This window comes from Temnothorax longispinosus, chromosome 7 (genome assembly GCF_030848805.1).
Source record: "Temnothorax longispinosus isolate EJ_2023e chromosome 7, Tlon_JGU_v1, whole genome shotgun sequence".
Taxonomy (NCBI): domain Eukaryota; kingdom Metazoa; phylum Arthropoda; class Insecta; order Hymenoptera; family Formicidae; genus Temnothorax; species Temnothorax longispinosus.
The window spans coordinates 22300411-22322711 of record NC_092364.1 but is presented as its reverse complement, the minus strand read 5'-3'; the positions used below and the strand labels follow the sequence as shown (position 1 = coordinate 22322711).

Below are 22301 nucleotides of genomic sequence, written 5' to 3'. Positions count from 1 at the left end.
TACTGCACCTGGAACATACAACAATGAACATCTGTGTTGTGAGCCGTGTTGTCATTACGTACCTATACTTATTGTAAATTTTTCTTTCGATTTTTACCCAAAACAGAAATGTGGCTTTTTATTTCTCGTTGTAGACATTTTATCGTGTATTAATTTATACAATTCTTGTGCGCATCTGTTTTGAAATAAATTTTCCTTTAACTTTTTTATCTTCCTCGAATCTATACACATTTTATTATTATTATTCTCCACATTTTCCATATTCTTCACGTTGGTGATTGATTGAGTCTTTTGAATATACTTTTGCATTATACTTTTTGCAAGTCTGGACGGTCTGGACAGATCTTTAATTCCATTGCTTTAAAAGATACTTATTCTACTTATTTCACATATAAGCGCCAAAACTATTAGAGATTCACACTTATTTAGAGTAAAACGATATCGATGAAGTAAATGATATCTGATTTACAAGTAAAAAATATATTATGATTGATATTAAAGACAAATCTTGTAAAATTACTCTTATATATTCTTTAGAAATTTTTTATGTGACAAGATCCGCGATTTTTCCGTGATTTTTCAAGAAAGATAGAAAAAACGAACAACGATCGATTTATATAATGTATCGGACACAAAATTAATTGCCCTTTAAATCAGATTAATTTTGTGAATTTATAAATAGATTTAACAACATAAAAATTTCGAATGGCCACATAGTTCTTATTAAAAAAAAAAGTAAAGTTGAATTGAATCTCAAGTTTTCAGCAACAGTGAGCAGCAGTTTAGTAATTTCCTAGAAATGTTTGGCTCACTTCCGGCGCAAATTTTTTTTGCTCGAAATTCGAGCTTCAGTATTGGCTGTATAGGACCAATTTCACGAGTAGCAAAAATTTGCACCGGAAGTGAGCCAAACATTTCTAGGAAATTACTAAACTGCTGCTCGCTGCTGCCTGCTGCATTTCACTGCCCATGAAAATCTGTTGTGCAATTGTTGTGTCTGCTGAACGCGCCCAATGTAGTTGCGTTCAAAAAACACAACTGTGCGACCCTTGAGGCTAATATTCGTCTGTGATTGGTATAAAGTCTTCAATTCAATCAGATCCACATTGTAAGTTCTAGTTTTAAATTGTTGCTTTTGACAGTTAAATATTGCTGGAAAAGCTAAAACGCGTTTTAGCTTTCCTTTCATATTTCACCTTATATTCGATACCATTATTATCATTCAATACATTTGGTATATGTATGTATGCAATAAGAACTGAGTTTACCTACCTACAGATCTATTTGTAATAAAAAATTTAATAAAATAAACGCATAGACAATTTATTAAATTTATAATGGACTATATTTAAATAACTGTTATACTTATAAAGATTCGAGGAAGATAAAATAAAATACTTTAAGTTAAAGGAAAATTTATTTCAAAACAGATGCGACACAAGAATTGTATAAATTAATACACGATAAAATGTCTACAACGAGAAATAAAAAGCCACATTTCTGTTTTGGGTAAAAATCGAAAGAAAAATTTACAATAAGTATAGGTACGTAATGACAACACGGCTCACAACACAGATGTTCATTGTTGTATGTTCCAGGTGCAGTATAATGCAATATGTGAATGACGTATTTCTTTTTATATTCATTTTTATTACACGATCTTACTTTTTCTTCAAAATTAATACTTAAACACAGGAAATGCACTCAATCAACTTTCGATTTATAAAGTAACAGGAATTTCGAGGCAAGAACTTTGTCCCACGCTCTCTTGCTATATTATAATAATTATAAATATATACAATCCCAAAATAATACAATAATTAATATAATACAAACGCATTGCGCGCAATCGCATAACGTATGCAACAATTATCGATATACAACGTATTGATATTACGCATGTTACTAATACATAAAACGTAACATAAAAAATAAAAATACTAACAATAGCACTTAGACTGTAAGATTCTTCGTTTTCCAAGAATATTGTTCAGATCTGTGTATATATATATGTATATGGAACTGTACTCGCATCATGTTATAATCTTCATATCTGGTTTAGTGCGACATACATTATAATATATAATAAAATATATAGCTATCGGTAGATAAGATAATAAAAGCTTAATACATTAAAATATAATTTTTTGTTAACAATTTGCAATTTTATGAAAAAATTCTGTGAATATTCATTTTTTATAAATTTTCTTTATATACGGTATATAAGAATAATATAAAAGGCGTCGTTGTTTAAAAAATTGTAGTTTTATAAATATTTCTTGAATTTTGCAATAGTCATGTTTACTTTTAAATGTCTGCTCCTCGGATTCAAATCTACATTCTAATTAGAATGTGATAATGCTAAGTATAAAATGGAAGATCAAAAATGCTTGAAATTTTCAATTTTCTAGCACTTGATATGAACTAGTAAGTTTTATTAGGAAAATTGTGTGACGTGTATCGTGTAGATGATTTTGAATTTATATTAAAGAAGGTGCGGAGTCTTTGGCTCTTTGTTACTTTTCCATACAGCTGTAAACTATAATCAACCGCCTCTGTTACAGTCGAATCTCCACATTCCTAATATCTCCGTATTCTTAGTATCTCTTTCTGCATTGTTTTCTTTTATTATTTCATATTTGTTACCTGTATTCATATGTAACCATACATGTAATCATATATAGAGTAAAAGACCCAACAATTTAATTCTTTGCACATGCATATTAAAGTAAGATCCGAGAGAAAGTGTTAAGAATAGGAAGTTTGGTCCCGACATGTTAAGAATACAGAGATTCGACTGTATATATTATTAATCAGGTAATTATTGAGCCAATCGTTTTAGAGGATCCAACTTTAGTAGCCAATATTTGCAGTATTGGCTCTTAAAATATAAAAGATATAAAATAAAGCTCATTTGCTGGATAAGCCATTTCAATTAATCAGTTATATATAATTGATTGCAAAAACTGTTTCTTTTTTTTGTTTGGTATGTATATGCAACAGAAAGAAGAAAACTCAGATTAAAGTAACAGGTTCTTTTTTTCCGGAATATTAAAAGTTTTTGGACTAGTAATGTGTGGTAGTCTGTATAGATTATTTTATATAGATTATTTCAATGTGTGAGATTATTTTTAAAAAATTTGAAAAAATAAGATTCTCGGTCTACTGCGCTCTTTACACTATCTATTCTATAATATACGTATATCGTATAACGTAATGCTTTTATCTCATCATAAGATTCTCCCCTTGCACTGCGTGAATTGTAGTATAACTGTGTACATCTCATTGTCAGTTAAAAATAATTTTATGCATCTTTCGATTTGTATGGCAGTGTCTCAGAGTTTATCTGTGCTCGGCTTGCCATATATTTTTCTCATTAATGTTTTCTGCGTATTACAACGAGATAACTAGATACGATTCAGTGAAATCTCCGGCCTACAATCTACAATCAATCAATCAAGATAAAAGAAACTGAAAACTCTCGTCAAATTATAAAATTCTGTGTCGAGTTGTCACGTAGATGTTAAATATCACGTTAAACGTATCGTTCTTGAAATTTCGTAAATTTGTTACGATCGCTCGAAATTGTCTTGGAAAATCTCTCACTTTCGCGAAGGTGTCATTACCGATTCTTATTATCGTCATTATCGGTGGTTTTCTGATCGACTTTCTCTGCTTTGGAACCTTTGGTGAATCCCTCGCTCTTTATCGGACAGTTCAAACTTTTGAGAAAGTTTCCCAGATGTGCAGCGGCTATGGGATTGTTCGCCCATTCAGTTGAAGGAAAAACTGCTAGCAAACTTTTTTGCATCAATTGTTTCGCGATTTCACTTGCTTCCGATTTGTTGTTGGCAATCTTATTCTTGTCGTTAGTAGCGGTCGAATCGTCGACGGGGTTGTCGTCTGGATTCACAGTCGATTCCGAGGCTTTTGCCGTGTCCGGCGACGTCTGGACGTCCATCGGCATTTCCCGATCCGTTAAGGTTGAGCCCTTGCTCGTCGTCCCCGAATTCTCTACTGTGATCGAACTGGAATCCGGACTATCTGGCGATTTGCTGCACATCACCTCAGAGCTGATGCTCTTTGTCTGACCAGGCGTCACGGTGTTACTTTCGTTCGAATCATTACTGTTGATATTAGTATCACTGTTGTTAGCACTATCTTCATTCCTCACGTTTATACCACCATTGCCACCTGGAGGCGGTGACGGTGAAGCCGTTGACGATACGATATTAGGACTCATTGCTTCGCGATGTAGTTGCTCCTGCAGCTGCTGTTGCACCGAATTATCAGTATTGATCGTTTCGTTCCTGGACTCGGCATTCAAATCTCTAATTGTTTCATTGGTGACTCGATCATTATTCTTCACGCATTCGTTTCGCGACAAGAACCTATTATTTGTGCTTTCGACACTCAAGGAGAATCTCTTTTGGACATGACAAGTTTCATCCGTGGTTTCGTTGTTACGAAGAGCTAGAGACTTGGTCGGGTCAACCGGGACTGTTCGGTTGATACTGTTTGTGGATTTTTCGATGGGTTGTTGCTTGTTAATAGGAACCGCTAAAGGTGCCACGGAAGATCTCGCGGGCTTAATGGGTGCACACTGTGCGGCCAGGTGACTTTTCCCCGGTATGCTACTAATATTGGAATTAGTGTTGTCACCGCTTCCAATCGCGGATATTGTTCCACTTTCTGTAGCAGATCGCGGTGGTAATCTCAACCGTGCTGTATCCATCTGCTGAAACTGCTGAAGATTCGGCGCCTGTTGAAGAGCGTAGATAGGTAGGCTCGGGAAGATATTTGAGAAATCCGAGCTTGATCGGTTGATGCTACCGAAAGACGGTGCATAGACAGGTGTACGCGATGGCGATGGCGATGGTGGTAACGGGCAATCGTTGACGCGATGAGCGGCGGGTGTCAGAGAGCCCGGTGGTGCTCGGTAATATCTATGACCACCCATGAGCGTCACTACTTGACCTTGGTCGGAGATACCTCCCGGTTGCATACTATCTCTACCTGCTGTAACTTTATTAGTTTTATTAAGTTTCGGCACCGGCTGTGGAATTCTCAGAGGATGTATGTCCATCTTTCTATTGCCTCCGCTCAAGTCCAGAATATCCCTAGATGATTCGTGTTCTTTTTTCCGTTTGGCAGCTAATGTCGTCGTACGTTGTTGATTCGCTGTCTCACCCCGATCGGTCATCACCGTGGACATCGTCTGCTTTGTCACCGGCGCTGCTGTTGCCGTTGATTTAGCTTTCGACGGAGTAGTTGGCATTTTGATTTGTCCAGTCTTCAGAGCTTTCCACACGCGTGGATCGACTGAACGGTCGTTCAGCGTGATATTGGGGTTTACTTTGCCCAACACGGCCTTCCGACTATTGTCGTTGGAGTCGTTAGGTTCGACGAATTGTCCGGAAGATCCTGGAGATTTAGGCGAGGTCAGTGTTATGCTCAAACTCGCCGGAATATTCAAACCGTAGTTATAGCCCAGCAAATCTCTAGTGTCGTTCGAAAGCAATGGACCAGTCGATGCTTTAGTATTATTCACGTTGGACACGCGGCTCGACCCGGCATCGTAATCTCCTACCGTATTGATCGCTCTGGAACTTATAGGAACTACATGCTCTGTGGAAGAAGTACGCGATAGTTTATTAACAGCAGAATTATATGAGGAATTTTGTTTCTTGTTAATTTCTTGTCTCTGCACAACCTGTGATGTTTTTCGACGCTTGAGATCAGCAATCGGTACACCCGGAGGACACTTCCTCTTAACTGCTCCAGCTGGAACAATTGGCGGATCGCTGGAGAAGGTGTACACATCTGCTTTGGCAGCATGGTTGCTGCTCGCGATGTTCATGCTGTTTGGACTCGTTCCTGAATTACCCGCGTGTCCATCTGCGTCGTCGGTTTTGTGTGTGTATGTTCGTGAGTTGGCAGGTATTCCAGAAACGCGTTTTGTAATTATATTTGTCGTGGTGGTATTATTATTCGCGTTCGAGCCGGTGTTTTCAATGTTATTCTTCTTCTTGACTTCGTCAGAGTCTCTCTTAGAAGATTCTTCCATCTTCGGTATCGCATTATTTTTTTGAAAAGATTTAACGGTGCTCATCGCAACGTTAATGTCTCGAACGGGAGATTTCAGCTTGCTATCGTCCATTGATGGTTCTCTAGCGGTCAATTGAAAACCCTGTAGAAATTGTTTCTTGTCCTGCTGCTCCGCCGGTTTTTTCAATACGGTTTTTGGCATTGTAACGCTGGTAGTGGGAGAGGTTTTCTCAGGTGTTGAAGATCGATCCACGAAGGTTACTTTACGCCGTTGTTTTTCTTGTTTATTCGGCAATGTCGGACTAGTCGTGGTAAGTTTGTCCTTGTCCTGTTGCTGTTGTATTTGCTGGATCATTAACGCACTCGACGGCTGCGCCGTGTTTTTCTCCATTTGGCCGCAACGCAACAGAATATTGCTGATGACTTTTGGTTTTTTCGCGCTACTATTCTGCGGTGGCGAACACTGCTTCAACGTTATCTTTACACCATTAGAATTCACGACACTAAATTCGGGATTAGGACTCGTAGGGCTCTTGACGTCTGTTACGGCAGCAGTGGGCGGACTTTTCATTACCTCGTATCTTCCGTCCGGATTCTTCAGTATCTTAATTGGACTCTTTATCTGCTTGTTCGAATCGTTACATGTCGTCGAAAGGGACGTGTTTGTTCCTGATGGGAGAGATGCATTCGTTGTTGTGGTTAGCGTTCTTGTGACGTTTGTCGTTAACGTCGACGACGTTGCGGACGTAGTCGTCCTTGACACCGTCGTTTCGTCTGCTTCGTCTTTCTCGATTATTGTCATTTGCTTGCGATTCACGGGCGATATTATCCCGTCATTGGCAATCTTGTTTAAATCTTTTGCCGATACTGTCGCCTCAACATTGTCGCTCGCAGGTTTAATCTCTAATCTAGAAGTTTCCAAATGGTTAACGGATTTACTCTCTAGATTGCTGTCGTTATGCGCCTCCTTCGGTGGCAAGCAGTCCCGAGCTCCGAGTCCCGGAGTCGATGGTCTTTGATGCAACGGTGCTTCGAGTCTTTGTTCCTCTTGTGCCACTCGATAGAAAAACCTCATCGGTGCAATCTGCGAGAAATTTAAGTAGAAAAATTATTTTATATGTATAAAAAAATATTAATTATAGAACAATATAGTTATAACAGACACGTGCTACAAGAATATAATCTAGTTTATAATGCTTGTTGTCAACATTGACCAAATTTAATCTACTAATTATTTCGCGAAAATCGAAAAGATAGATATCTGAATAACAAATTAATGAGATGATACGAACCCTTTTCCACGCATAGATATAAGCGACGTCCATGAGAGTCCAATTTTCGGGAAGTGTCGCGCGTCGATGACAAATCTCGATGGTATATCTCGTTACGTCAACGCTGTATTTCATCGCTATAAATTTCTTCAGGTGTGCCACACTTACTAGAGCCGGACACTTTAGATACCTTCTGCTATCAATATTACCGTTGCAATTACCGTTATTATCGTTATTACTGTTGGCATTGTTCGAGTTGTTTGTATCCATGTCGCTGGTACTCAATATAGTCAACGGATCTGCTCCCGGCGGTAAATACTCCAAACTCAAACTCACTTGATCCTCTGGATTAAATATTAAACGTCCGCTTACATCCTCGCCGCGTTGCTCCGGCGTTGCCGAGTTGGCTAATTATTTAAAAATCAAGATTTAATATATTTAGAATGTCGTTTACAATCTAAGCGTAAACCGCCTTGAAACGAATTGACCAATTACCATGTTCGGGATGCTTCTTGTAAAATTCTCTCCTTTTCAGCATTTCCTTGTGGTATAACCCGGGTACCAATTTATATACGATCTCTTGTAACGTCTTGTCAGCTCTGCAAAGAGATCGTGGTCTTAAATAACATTCAAATATAATAATTTAATCGTCCATTATTATTATTACTATATAATAAAAGTACAAATAAATAACGTAAGTTGCCGTACAAATGATCAAAAAACTATGATCGTACTTGATATTCGGCTTCGCCTTGTTGATCGCATGTTTGCACGATGGACAGTGTGCTGCAGTACTGAGATACTTCAAGATGCAACTTCTACAAACTGAATGAACAAAATATAGCATATTAATCATCGCCGTTGATCAAATAGAAAAATTCTGAGCAAATCTCGATTTTACTTACAGGAGTGTAAACACTCTACTACGGTTGTGGCATCTATAAGGTAGCCCCGGCATAGTAGACACATTAGATGTGGATTAATATCACATAAGAGTGTCCTTTTGCCGATACCAGCCATTTCTTCCTCGTACAAATGAATCGTAAAACATAAAATCTGTAAAGATAAACGCAATTATTTAAAATATATAAATATACGCAATTTCTTAATTCTAGCTAGACTTTCATGTTACAGGAAAATAATGTGTACATCGATAGCGTCAATAAAAGGTATAACTTGCGCAAAGGATTTTTCGTCCGTCACAATTACTGATTACACGTAAGAAGAAAAAGTCGAATATATTATTAAATAAATAACGTACGAAACTACATAAATCAATATTATACATTGCATATAATATTTTTTTGAAAGATGGATAAAATACAGCATTGTAATATCGCATCAACTGAAAACGATGAGAAACATGGTCTCTTTCGTTGGCATTCGTGTCGGAATATTTTCTCGGTGCTCCGAAAATGTTGGAAATCTTCCCTGCAACAGCTGTATTCGCAACTCAGGTTTTGATACATCATTATGTGCCTAGCTAAATTTTCCAAAGGTTTCTCATTTCTCAGGTGGCTCAGGTAGCTATTGCTATACTAATCCCGTTGTCCCCGTTGTTGCTCGGCATCACCAATCCCCCCCGCTCAAGCCCGCCTGTATACACGGTACGCGGCACTATACGGGTAGGTACGCGTGTTCCCTATTCCCTATTCCCGTCTCTGTTTAAAATCGTCCTTTCCATGCTTTTTCCGCTCACGGCGCTCGACGGCCCGACGCCGACGGCGCGGTTAAACCGCCAAACGTCCCTTGCATCGCGGTGTACATTTGCGTGCGTCTGTGTGTACGCCCGTCGAATATACCTGACGGTATTGATCGAATATCGCGGTATTTTGCGGCCCGACGATAAGCTCGACTCACCTAGTTATCGCATAACATTCGTTGGTTACGCCAAGAATTTCGATCTTTCTCTTTCTTCTCTTTCAATGGCATACAAGTTGAAAGTTGCGTACCGTCGTACTGACGAGTGCTGACGAGCAACACGCGCGTCATCGCGTAAACGCGAACACGTGTGTCGTGTATCGTGCGTCGCCAAAGAGAACAGATTCCGCCATTTACATTACATCGAGACGCGTCTTTTTGTTGTAGCTTGTAGCGTCGCGTCCCATATCTCCATCCTTTTCCCGTTTCCATTTATGAAAATAACTGACTTATTATTGTTAGTCTAATTGTAAAAGTAAATTGCATCTGCTATCGCAGATAACTATGATCGGAGGATGCGTATGGTTTATGTTTTACGTTTACGGGACTAAAGAGAGATCAAGGCATGTAAATAGCATCGCAAGAAAAAGGCACGAGTTCTTCGGGATTTTCGGCAAGGAATGGAATAATTCGTCCGATCATCGATTTATCTTTATACGACGACGTTTTATCCCAGTCGTTTTATCGTTAATTAATCGAATTACCCGAATTACCGTGCTCCCGAAGAGTGTCTTGGGTATATATCGCGTTCTGCGCGATGTCTAGTACGATACTACGTCTATTTATACCGAACTGCTCCAAGAGAAGACGAGCAAAATTCTCACCACGGCAAACGAAACGCGGGAATGCGAAAGCGCAGACTGACTCCGAAACTGAATATATATACATCTCAAGTAATATCTCAGATAATATTAATAACATGTCATAATAGGCAATGCATAATACAAATAATAAAGCACAGAGAATGTTTTTAGTTTTCGCATAGATTAATCCCGTAATCCGTGAGAAATTTTGTAAATGGTAAAAGAGAGAGAGCGAGAGAGATATGACACGCGATTATCTTTACACATAAATTACTTTTATAAACATTGTTAAAGCCGAGAGGCACAGTTCGAGGATTAAAGAATCTATCGCATCTTTTACCATCTCTTATTCGTTGTACGTTATAATCTTTATATTTTCGATAGCGATATTATATTTTAAATTTTGTGATCACGTCGAGTATCATAAAACATATCTGGATACATTTAAAAATGATACTGATAAACATCATTCTGGATATTCTGGATTTGGAAAACGATTGCGAGTGAAAATTGTCCAAGTATATTACAGTTGCGACATAGTACAGTTCCATCGACGCCACAGCATTTCAGCTCCTTGTAATAAAACTAAGCTACACGTAATTCTCGGTAAAAGAATCATCTCGAAATTCGCCACGTCCGCGTAACGCGTAACGCGATAAACGAAGGGAAAAGACACACACGTGCTTCGGAAATTAGCGCGTGCTAGGAGCATCTCCCGCTCCCGCATCTCCGTGTCATCTCCACAACGCGTTACGCCGCACAAAAAAAAACGAACGCAAAAGCGAACGCTGAAGGCGGCCTTTGTGTTCTTCTCAAAGCATTGGATAATGCTCAAAGTAACGAGGCATTTTTTTTCCTTCTTTCTATCTGTCCTGTCGCGTGACACTGCCCTATAATACTAATCAATTAATGAATGACGAATTCTATTGATGCGACGAACCCCGCGGCTTCGTCTTTATTTTTTAATAGCTTTCCCATATCGAATTCTTGTTTCTTATCGGACTAAACATTTCATCTTGATATTTTCAACGATATTTTATTATTTTTATCATCGCTACGTGACAATGTTCAGAATTAGTTTAGGCGAATTAGACGAGAGAAAGCAATGAGATTCGCGTAAAGAAATGCAACGTAATGAGCAATTCTCAGTTTTAATTCGTTTAATTCGCGCGTTAGAAGAAAGGATCACAAATCGCTCGTGAAGCATCGTCTTGGCATTAGGCGGCCCGTGGTACTAACATTTGCGAAAAGTATGGGGCGTCCGACGACCCTCCTTATCCTAGAAGCCAAACCAACGTTCGCAATCACCTAGCGACACCAAAGAGACAGAGGCCACGAAAAACGGACGTCGAGGGGAGCAATTTGTGTGTGTGTGTGTGTGTGTGTGTGTAACTTTCCTTTATTAACGACGGGAAGAAAAGATTTTCCCATAGCAACAATTCGTGATCGTAAACGAGAGATCGATCGAATATATTTGAGGATCGTCTTCGTGACGTGGTTTAATAGATCAAGCATCCATCGAATGGATACCGTGAGTTTTGTTTGTACTGCAGAATTGCAGATATTAATAATAAGACATGACAGATACAGCAATCAAGTAACTGTAATTAAGCAAGTTGCTCGTCGACATAGAGACGAGCGAGTCGTATTCTTGCGGATACAAACGTATACAAACGTGTTTAAAATTTTTTCTATATAAATTGCCTCCTAAGATTTTGAAATAAGGATTTTATGATAAACTACGATGACCTTGAGGTAATTTTATTTTTGTTTAAACATTCAACAATTTATCTGCAAGTTTTCTTACAACTCTTAAACTTGGCTAATACAAAGTAATTTTAAAAATGTTCCCTAAAATTGCTTTATTTTTGGAAAATACAAATCTTATGGTTCCTCAAGAGCTATTTTGTTGTCTGAATTATAAGAAATCACAATGAAACATTTTCACACGAAAATAATTCATTTATTAATATCTATTATATCCTCGAAATAAGAAATTAGCTTTTACTTTACTTTCTGCAGTTATTCGCGTACAACTGATAATCCCATAAGGGGCAGAATGTTAAGCAAAGTTTCTAAAACCTGTTTACTGGATCTAGAATCTTAATCAAGTTTGCTATTTTACTCGCATTAATAATAGAAATGTATTCGCTGAATACATCCAACTTGGGGAAATTTTTTGGGAATTCTTATCGAGTACTTTTCTATCGAATTAGAATTAAGTATTAGAAAATGCAAGTTATATCTGATCACGTCTCTGATGACGTGATGGACCTGATGGTCAATTACGCATTAATAATAACGCATCATACCAGCGATGCTTATTCCAGTCCAGGTTCCAGGGTTGTCTACCGAACCGCGACCCGCGACCGCGACGAGTGAATCTCGTGCGATTTCGTCCAAGACGAGGCAACGAGAACGAGAGGCGGAATGAGAAAATGCGTAAATACGAGGATATGCGCCGGAAAGAGAAGGGTGGCCGCCGGCCGGTGGAGGAGAAGCTGGGATGCGCGCGCGTGTGTGTGTGTGTGTGTGTGTGTGTGTGTGTGTATGCGTGAAAAAAGAGAAAAGAGAGAAGAGAGAAGGGAGAAGGAAAGAGATACAGAGAGAAAGGAGAATACGCGGGATACAACAGAAAACAGACCAAGAGAACACCGTTCGTACGTTCGTCCGGTCTGTGATCCGTACTCCGTCCGTCTGCCCGTCCCGTTGCTCCATCTCCCGGCAGTCCCGGCACAAACGCAAATGCTCTCTCTGTATTGTGCGATTGCACCGTCAACCGGCGGCGCATCGCGCATGTGTGAGTGCAGGCTACGACTCTGCTTTGTGACTTTGTGTGCGCGTGCACGTGTACGTGTACATGTATGTGACGCGCGTGAGTCCAGGGTGTATCGATATACATACTTACTTACGTGCGAGCACGCGAGAATGTGAGCCTAATACCAGCGGAGGCAGCGGAGGCAAGGAAGAACGCTACGTGCTCCCAGCGCACGGGTGAATCTACGCGCGCTCGCGTGGATCAACGGCGACGCGTTTTTCGTTTCGTGCGACACAATGATGTCGACAACTCCACAACGTACGTACGAAGCGCTACAGTCGACGCGACGGTCAGAAACGATGTCTCGGCTTCTCGGGCTCTTCCTACGTTTTCTCTCTCTCTCTCTCTCTGTTTCTTTCTCTCTCTCTCTTTCTCTTTGTCCCTCTCGTTCCCCCCACCCCCTTTAGCGGTCTCTCTTTGTGCAGGGTGGCCAGCCTATGATGTCGCGTGGTGCGGCGCGATCTCGCCGTTCGCCGAGCGCGTCATTCTCGAGCCAACCGACCGCGATCCGGCCAATGTCCCATGTTCGCGCCGGTTCGCGCGTCGTCGGCGTCGCGAGGCGACCGTCTTGGAAATGACGACGAGAGACGCTGACTAGAGCGGTTTCTCGAATATGAGGAAATTGCGGCTGACGCAGGACACAGGGCGGTCACGAAGTTACGGCTGCCGATGGGCAGCGCCGCGCGGCGCGCTTGCCAACTAACGGCACGACCCGCAGCCACGAACACGAACTCTCTCAACTGCTCTCAACTCAACGCGCGACGACGACAGGCGAGAACTGAGGAAGGAGCGCGCGCAACAGTACGTTCCACCGACGGCGTCTCATACCGGACTAAATGGGAGTGGAGTGGAGCGGAGCGGGAGATGCCCTTTTCCCCTCTTTCCCCCATCCTTTCCGACCCTTCTGATCCGCTCTCCCCCTATCCTACCCATCCATTCGTCCGCTCGCGCTCGCTCTCTTGCTATGGCTCTCTTCTCTCGCTCGTCTCTCTTGTCCTTCTTCGCGACCCTCGCGTCCGACGCGACCAGCTCTCTATCTCTACATTCTCTACCGATTCTACCGAGTGCCGCCGGTTCGTTTGCTCGTCTCTCTCTCTCTCTCTCTCTCTCTCTCTCTCTCTCTCTCTCCTCTTATTCTCTCTCTTCTTATTCTCTCTCTCCTCTCCTCTTCTCGTCATCCCTCGTCGTCGTGCGGCGTGCGGGTGCTCGCTCGTTCCCCCTTCATTTTTCTCCCACTACCTCTAGTTGTACCTCCTCGCTTGCCCTTCCTTCTCCCTGCTCCTCTCTCTTTGACCGGATAGTACATACGTATGTTGTACCTCGCACTAACACAGCGACGTTGAATTGCCCCTCTCGCCGCTTACGGTGGCACCGAGTCCCCTTCCCGCGTTGGTCGTTCTCAGCTGGGGTTACAACTACAGGACTATCAACTCCCTTTCCCTCCCTCCTCCGATCCCTTCGTCCTTTTGGTCCCGTCCGCCCCGTCCGCCTCGCTCGTCTCGCTCGTCTCGTTCGTTTCGCGTTCGCCCTCTGTCGCGCAGATTTCTCTCGGTTCTACCGTTTCTCTTTCCCTCTTCCCTGCGATGAGCCGTGAGCTTGCGAAGGGAGGGTATAGCCCTTGTCTTCCCCTTTTTTCCGTCTTTTTATCTTCTTCGCTTTCCCTTTCTCCTCTCCCTTTTCTTCTTCGTGGAAGCTTCTCTCAGCCTCCCCTCCCTGAACCTCTCGATCATTCTTTATCTCGCAACTCTGACCACCTCTCTCTCTCTCTCTCTTCCTCTCTTCTCTCTCTTCTCTCTCTCTGCCCCCTTTCTCTCTTTCACGCGTCTCCATTCGTTTCGCTATTCTTGCCCGAAAAAAAGGTCTCCCCACTTCCAACCTTTTCTCTCTTGCCTCTTTCTTCACGCTTATTTCCCTGCCTACTCCATAATCGCCTCTTCCTCGCTCGTTTTCTTCTCGCTTTCATTTCCCTTCTCTTCCTGCCTCTACTCTCTCTCCGCCCCTTTCTTCTTTCCATTCCCTCTCTTCTGTTTCTTGATTGATTGATGGATACAGCGAGAATCGAGACAGCTCCGCGACGCGACGTACGATCATCGTTTTCTGTAATCTCCACCGGTAAAGCGTCCACCTGACGCCTACAGGTCAGACGAGACGTCGAAAAGAAAGTTATCTCACCTATCCGAATGCAATGGCGATTCCAAATCGAATAAATCACGTTATCTTTATTCTACAAGGAAGAATTATTTATCTCTCGAGTGTGTAACGTAAGATATGTCGAAAGTTCGAATGTAAGTACACATACATATCAAGTTGTAACGTGTAAGTATATATCGTGATAATGGGTCTCGTACTTGTATTTGCTGCAATGTGTATAAGTAACGACGCAGATAAATGTCACGTTATGCTCGAGCAAAAAGTATCTAACGCAATGTTAGAACTAGAAACTAGAGTATATACATGCGCACTAAGAAAACTGTGATAACTGCATGCATGACGCGCGCAAAAAGCATACGAGCTATATTCTATATACAAGTAAGGTTGCGAATTGTATGGCGCATATTTGTGCGGCATATTTAGACGAGAAGAAAGATCTTTTACCGCAGAGAATTTAACAATTCGTTTCTTTATCGAGACATTATTTTAAATTGAACCTTATATCGCACAAAATATAACATGCTCGTTTAACGGAAAACATTAAAGTGATATTATATAGGTTAAATGTTTGAAACTACAAGCCTCAATATATTTATTCAAAAATGTGCGTACAAATATCAGTCGCCGTTCTTTTATATTTATAAGTAATTTTAGTAAATGAGAACCACTGGCTCGTTCTTTCCAAGGTGTAGAGGTCTCAAATTAAGAAAAATGGCGGCAGTTTTAATGGAGAGGTACTGATGGGTAAAGAATGGCGCAACACTAAAATCGGTACATTTATCCCAAGATAAATTTAGCTTTAAAGTGAAATATAAATATAAATAGAAATAGAAAACCTTGATTTTCACGTTGTTTGAACGCTTTCATATGATTGCATTCAACACTGCCATATTATTAGTCGCATGATCAATATGATGTATAAATGACGCAAATATTAAAATGAAAATTTATTTCGTAACTCTTAAAAAAATTACTAATATAAAAAAAAAATTCTCACTTATTTACACACTGACGTATAATCTTCTAACCATGCACTTTCGTGTCCCAACGCGATTTTGACTGTTTGCCGTTTCGAGAGTAAATGAACTAGGGCTTTGAAATTTCTACCTGATGTTCCCTACTATAACAACTTTTTTGAGGGGTGGGAGGGATTATCTCACGGCCATTGGTTTTCCGGAACGAACGACCGTTAGGAACGCGTGGGACACGAAAGGGCATGGCTGGAGGGATTAGGGTTAATGTAATATATAAAAAGTTAGAATATAAAACGCAATTTAATGCTTAATTCGGCAGCTTCGCTAATTTAACAGTTGATGACAATGACAATGTTATGCCAATTTTATTGCGTCATTACGTCATTACATTAGAACACGATCTAATACGGATGTAGATCTGAAAATGTATATACATACAAAATATAACGTGCCGATATTCGTGTCAGTCGAAATATAAAGAAAACACATACGAATGTGCGTGAAACGAGTATATTTGCAGATTAATGCGTTCCGATATCTAAGATCCTCAATGCGAGTCTTCGTGTGCAAGTGAACGGTAGAGATCTCCGTGCACATGAGGCTGCCGTCGCTATTTGCGCTTGCGCCGTCCGAATATTCCCGTATATTTCGCCAGAACGGTGTCCGGTGTCCTCTTCCTCCTCTTGAGGAGGATCTCGTGAATCTTGCGAATACATCTCGTGAATCTAACGGCATATTGTCCAAGTACGCAATCGAGATCGATCGCATCAACGATCAACGCTCAGATATTGCACCTTTTGATCAAGTGTAAACTATCTTTGCTCGGAGGAGGGGAAGGGAATGGGGGCGTCACAGATATAGTTGAAAAAAAATTAAGTATATACAATCAAACGCAATCATACGCGATTTTAATACTTTTTTTGTTGCTAACATGTCGCATTATTTGTAACATTATTTTTTCATTAAAATCAAGGATTGTGTCAACTTAGCATAGAGATGTACAAAGAAAAATGGGGAAATAAAAAACATAAATGTAGTTCTCGCGTGTAATTTAGTGCTACTAATTAGTCACTCAATTTTCAAATTTTTACTGCTCCACTTTAATCTTGGAAAACTATTTTGAAATCATTCAATATCGAAACCTACATCGGTGCGTATAATATGTAAAATGCTATGTAGATGTTACTTTGTCAAACATCTTGATAACTTTTTAATTTTAACGCTTTATATTTTGTATCCCACACATAGCTTTTATCTCATTAAATTTAATTTTTAAATAATCTATCGAATTTAATATTTGATATTAAAGATATAATCGACAATTTATTTAGCATTATTGTTACTTTGCGAATGTAGTAGATCTTATGCGAAACACGATTTGATGTTATCGCATACGCGCGTAAGAAAGTAGAGTATTGAAACAAAGTAAACGAGGGAAACAAATAATTGTATAATCGGAATAAATAGACGTAAATAGAAAGAATGATACGAGAGAATTTGAATCGACGAGTCAAGTTATGTTATCATGTAATGGGAAACTAGACAATAGATTTTTAAACGGAGCAGCGAAACAAGCGGTTTTGACCGGCGTAATGGAGATCCAAACACGAATAAAGTGCGTAAGTAGATTAACTAAAACGAGATGAAATAACAGTTATCTCAGTTGCTCAATATTTGTCTCTCATTACGCTGTAGAACCCTACGTTTGTGTATCTATATTTTTATGAATTTCAACATTTAAAATTCTCCTGAAAAAAATTTGCTCGTTAGGTTTCGTTATATTTTTAACTGCTTAGCTGCAACTGCTGTTTGTTCGAAAGCGATTCTTATTATTTTTTTTTAGAGTGCAGTAATGTGAATGACAAGTCTTTGTTTACATCGCTATAGGTCTCGCATTCCTCAATCGTATCTCGTAAACTTATTGTTAGATTTAGAAATGAGTATTTTATTGCCGGTTCATTAAAAAATGTTGTCCTCTATGAGGAAGCAAAATAACAATATGTTATTTAACTTAAGGTATTAATTTAAATTTTATTTTTTAATATTTAACAGTACATGCTCAACGATAAATCATTGAAATAAGAAGCGACTGGTTTGATTTTTACGCAGTGTACGATTTGCTAAAATTGTCTAGAAAAACTTCGCTGCGTACAGAGAGAAATATAAAAAATCACATAGAATTTTACGGTCTACTCTACAACTATGATCGAAATATCCAGTGGTCTGCTTCGGACGCTTTCCGTTGGTTTTTAATTACAACAGTCGCACTATACTGGGGAAACTACAATCAAATCCCGCCCCACTACAATATGCGACCTTCCAATCACGAGTCACCCTCGGTTGTTGGCTGAAGACCGGCTTACCCCTCCCTCTCCTCCATTCCTTTACGATCAGAGAACGTGCGAAAATATTCGTGGCATGGTGCGTGCCCTTTCTTGCCTCATTCTCCCTCCCTCTCTCTCTCTCTCTTTCTTTTCCTTTCCGTCCTTCGTCGTCCCTGAAGGGTAATCATTTTCAAAGCTCTCGCTTTGGGAAGCTGCCTTAGCTGCCTTCGAACCGTGCTCCTCGCTCTCTCTCCCTACCACGAAGCTCTATACTCTATACGGATGGTCGGTCGTCACCGAGGAGCGAGGAACGACCAACGACGTAGCGAATGAGACGCTACGTAGACGGGGGCTCGGGGGCACGCAAAGCGAGATCTCTCTCCTCGCCTCGTGGCCCTTTCTCTAAGCACGGCCCGTTCCGCGAATCATCGTCCCCTTCATCGCGCGTGTAACCTGTATAGGTGATGATGCGTGGGCGGCTCCATCCGGCCGGAGTATATCCGTGCCTCCCTGCGCGCGTGTGCGTGCGTATCCGCGCGCGCGCGCGCGCGCACGTATATACACGCGCACGCCGGCACTCGCCACTCGTAGTCCTCGCAGGTCGCAGGGAGTCTGCGCCGCGCGATATCGGTCGATAGAAACGCTTTTGGGAAACGCTCCACGTGTTTCGCCGGTTTCGCGGCGAAGAAAGCGGGGGAGTCGACTCGCGCTCGCGCGCGCACCTCGACCTCGACTACTTCCTTTTTTCGTATCGCCAGGATCTTACGCGGTCTAGGAAACGAATTGGGAATTCAATCCAAGAGATGAATTCGACCGAATCTGCATTTCGGATCGACAAACTGCCGTCGACTCGAAGCAACGCGACGCGCCGCAAATCAACTCGACGAGTGATCTCGCCGAGCGCGAGCGCCCGAGGGCGGTAGCAAGGACGCGAGAGCGTATCGATTCATCGTGTCCTGCCACCGATTTTAGGACATTCGCGCCGCGACTCCGCCTCGCTCGACTCTCTTCACTCCTGTTCGGCCTGATGCTCCTGGTAGCCTGTTCCTCGGCCCTCGACCAGGGAGACGATATTAGAGCGCGTGGCCGGCGTGGTGGATAGGAAGATGCGTTTGCGAAAGTTGCGAGTCGTTTTATTCTTTATTGTAAGCGTGTTTCAAATGACGACACGAACAACACATATATTATGTGTATAGATTTAGAAAAAAAAAAAAAAAATATATATATATATAACGCTTCTTATTTTATCGATCCCTTTCTACTCGAAGTGTTCAATATGTTTTTCTGTTGTTAGGTAATATTATTGATCGAGTTAGTAATGAACACAAGATAAATTATGTTACCAGCCTTATGTAGACATATAAAACCGTTCAAATAAAAACTTTTAGCATTATTTGTTATAGACATACATGTTTCGGCATATTTTAATATTACCAGATCACACTAATTGTAATTGTAATTGTATAATAAGTCATATTAATTTATAGGTTCTACATTCTTCTGTTTTTGTCTGGTGGATTTCAGCTTCGTTTCGACTCATTGTCAGCTTAAGACTCAACGCGATTGTTCGATCGGCCCGACCAGAAACGGATCAATAATCATTTTCATTCAGGTTCGAGCAAGAATTATTATAATATGGAAATGTTGTTCCACACCGCAAATAAATTTCATCGATTTATCGATTTCGTCGTTTAATTTTTTTAACATCTTTCATTTTCTGCACGATATTAGACGAGACTCGGCGATCAGGATTAGCGACTAGACGCGAACGAATTGACTGTTAAAGGGCCGTTAACGTTGCGACGAAGAACGAGAACGAGATCGAATATCAGGATCGTTTCGTCGGTCGTATCAAAGCCCAGTTCGCCTACGCGTAAACCGCGTTCGTAGTTGCCCGCCGCGCTGCGTCGCGCCGTTTCGATAAGAACGTTGTAGTAGCCTGTACGTCTTCCAATCCAAGAGGGGAAGGGAAAGCGAACGGGGCTCTCGCACTCGCATTCCCCGGAGCCAGAGCCCAGAGCCCCTCCTGATGCGAGAGTACATTATTCATTCTCTACTACATCCGCAGGCAGGACGAAGGGTGCGCCGCGTGTGTGTGCGCGCGCGCGCGCGTACACACGTGTGCGTGCGTGCGTGTGTGAGGGCGATCCGGTGGCGCGGACGGGATAGGGATAGGGGGGAAGGTCGAGGTGGAAGAAGAAGACCTCCACGTCGTCGTGGTGGTGGAGAGTGGTGGCGAAAAGGGTGGCGGCATTACAGTCATGCCGCTCGTCCCGCGTGGCGGGGGAGAGACAGAAAAAAAACGAAATCCCGAGGATTGCCCGCCAATGGGACGAAACGAGACGGAGCGCGAGCGAACGAGAGAGAGGAATAGTTTACGCGCGAATGTCCCTTACACACGATGAGGATGTCGCCGCGTTCTTGCAATTTCCAAATCTAGAACCCTATTCGTCGTAAGGTTCGTTTGCCGAAGGGACTTGGAGTATTAGAATACAATAGAACTCCTCTATTCTGGAATAGCGCGCCGTTTATTCTGTAAAATGCTCTCTAGCTAGAAATTCGTCATGTGAATTTCAGAACTGTTTCAGAATAAATTGATCGACGATTCTAAACTAGAAAAGGGTCTTATTGTACCTGAAATTCCACAAAACATAAACGGCATAAAGGTGATGTCCCACAAGCATTTATTCGTTCCGCATTTTACTTCGTTGAAGTTAAAATTTTCAAAACTTTCCTTCAAACAAGAATATATTTCTCGAGAAAAAAGCTTCAATTTGCGGTTGGGTTTCGATTTTCGTGTCATCGTAGGTCTGTTATCGAATACTTAAGATATACCTGGGATAAAAATTGAGAAACATCATATGAATAACTTATTGGTAAGACTGAATTAATTACTTTATGCGATAAAAAGATCCTTAACGTAACTGTAACTGATAAACGTTGGCATTTCAACGTCGCAACCCTGAGAAGAGTTTCACGTGTAAATTCGTCGTTATTGGCTGTAGATTCGGCTGTCAAGCGTTTCGATAGAAACGTCACTGACGCCACCCACTGATTCAACCGCGGTCGCAGGTCGCAGGTCGCAGATCGCAGATCGCAGATCGCAGTCAAGTTTTATCAAGGGTGCGGATCGCGTTATCGCATTGTGTAACCGCGCCTCGTTCTCGCCCCGAGCGCGCTCAGCCCTCTTCACTTCCGACGCACTTCCCCGGGGAGGCCACAGCCAATCAGCGGCCGAGGCCTGTGTGGCTGCAGGCTGACTCTCTCGCGTCTAATGTAGGTTGCCGAAGGTAAGGATCGGTGTACCTTCCTCCTCCGCCTATGATAGCATAGGCCTTCCACTTGAAGCGTATAATTGAAATCATCCTCTTAGCTAACTGCTGATAATCCGGCGAAAGGGCGAGAGGGGGGGGAGGAGGTTATCCTTATGGATATCGTCTAGAATTCCACGATCTCGGTCGACCTGCAACGAGCTCCCTAACTTTTTATAAAACTTAAAAAATGTCGGCGATCGGTCGTCGACAATGACACAGGCTCATTCAGTCATATCCCAACTGTTAATCAGCGGTCGGGAGAACAATCACTTTTTGCAATACAAATTAAGAGCAAACTCGATAACCTTTTCAAAGAATTGTAAAATGTCATCAGCTTTACAATTCACATATATTGTCCACGATTCGTGGATCAGCCGAAAGGTTACGAGTAATAACACATCACTGCGAGCAATTACTTTTTCTATCATACTTATTATATAAATAAGTACGATAGTTTTTGTCGGAAGTCATGAAATATTGACAGACTTTTATTATAAAGATATCTTCTCGTTAGTCACGATAAACGAATAAATAATTGTAAATGAATTGTTTTCGCTCTAATAGTCTAATGTAACGAGCCTAAAAAGAAAAAATAAATTGAGTTAAACACGAGTGCTAACTGCATGCAAAACTGAAACAATCCGCGTATTTTTATCAAGGAACTCTATTATCAGAGATAACAAAAAAATCCGCAGAATATTTTTATTAACTAACGATACGAATACACGAATATTCGCTGATAAACGAATATTAAGCGATGGATTTAGGATTACTCAAGTAGTAGGTGCACTTGTAACATATAACTCCGCATTCCAAGCTTGACTCGCCATTTTCACGCTCGGTCCCACACACATTGCACAAGTCAAGTTTCTACGAAGTTTCTACGAACTTTCTATT

General features: G+C 41.3%; 1 protein-coding gene across 5 annotated transcripts; it reads right to left on the bottom strand.

Annotated features, from left to right (window-relative positions):
• Window positions 1–1629: 1629 nt before the first annotated feature.
• Window positions 1630–13096, bottom strand: LOC139816878 (uncharacterized). 5 transcript variants are annotated; one of them, XM_071784680.1, is made up of 7 exons: window positions 12136–12150; window positions 9180–9436; window positions 8225–8375; window positions 8054–8144; window positions 7815–7918; window positions 7341–7726; window positions 1630–7132 (listed from the first exon to the last, which is right to left on the bottom strand). In XM_071784680.1, the coding sequence occupies exons 3-7, from the start codon at window positions 8337–8339 to the stop codon at window positions 3623–3625; spliced, it is 4206 nt and encodes a 1401-aa protein (XP_071640781.1). In that variant the 5' UTR covers window positions 8340–8375; window positions 9180–9436; window positions 12136–12150; the 3' UTR covers window positions 1630–3622. The 5 variants fall into 5 exon arrangements, with proteins under 5 accessions (XP_071640781.1, XP_071640778.1, XP_071640779.1 ...); XM_071784677.1 differs by lacking the exons at window positions 9180–9436; window positions 12136–12150 and adding an exon at window positions 12732–13096; XM_071784678.1 differs by lacking the exons at window positions 9180–9436; window positions 12136–12150 and adding an exon at window positions 12736–13096.
• Window positions 13097–22301: the final 9205 nt, after the last annotated feature.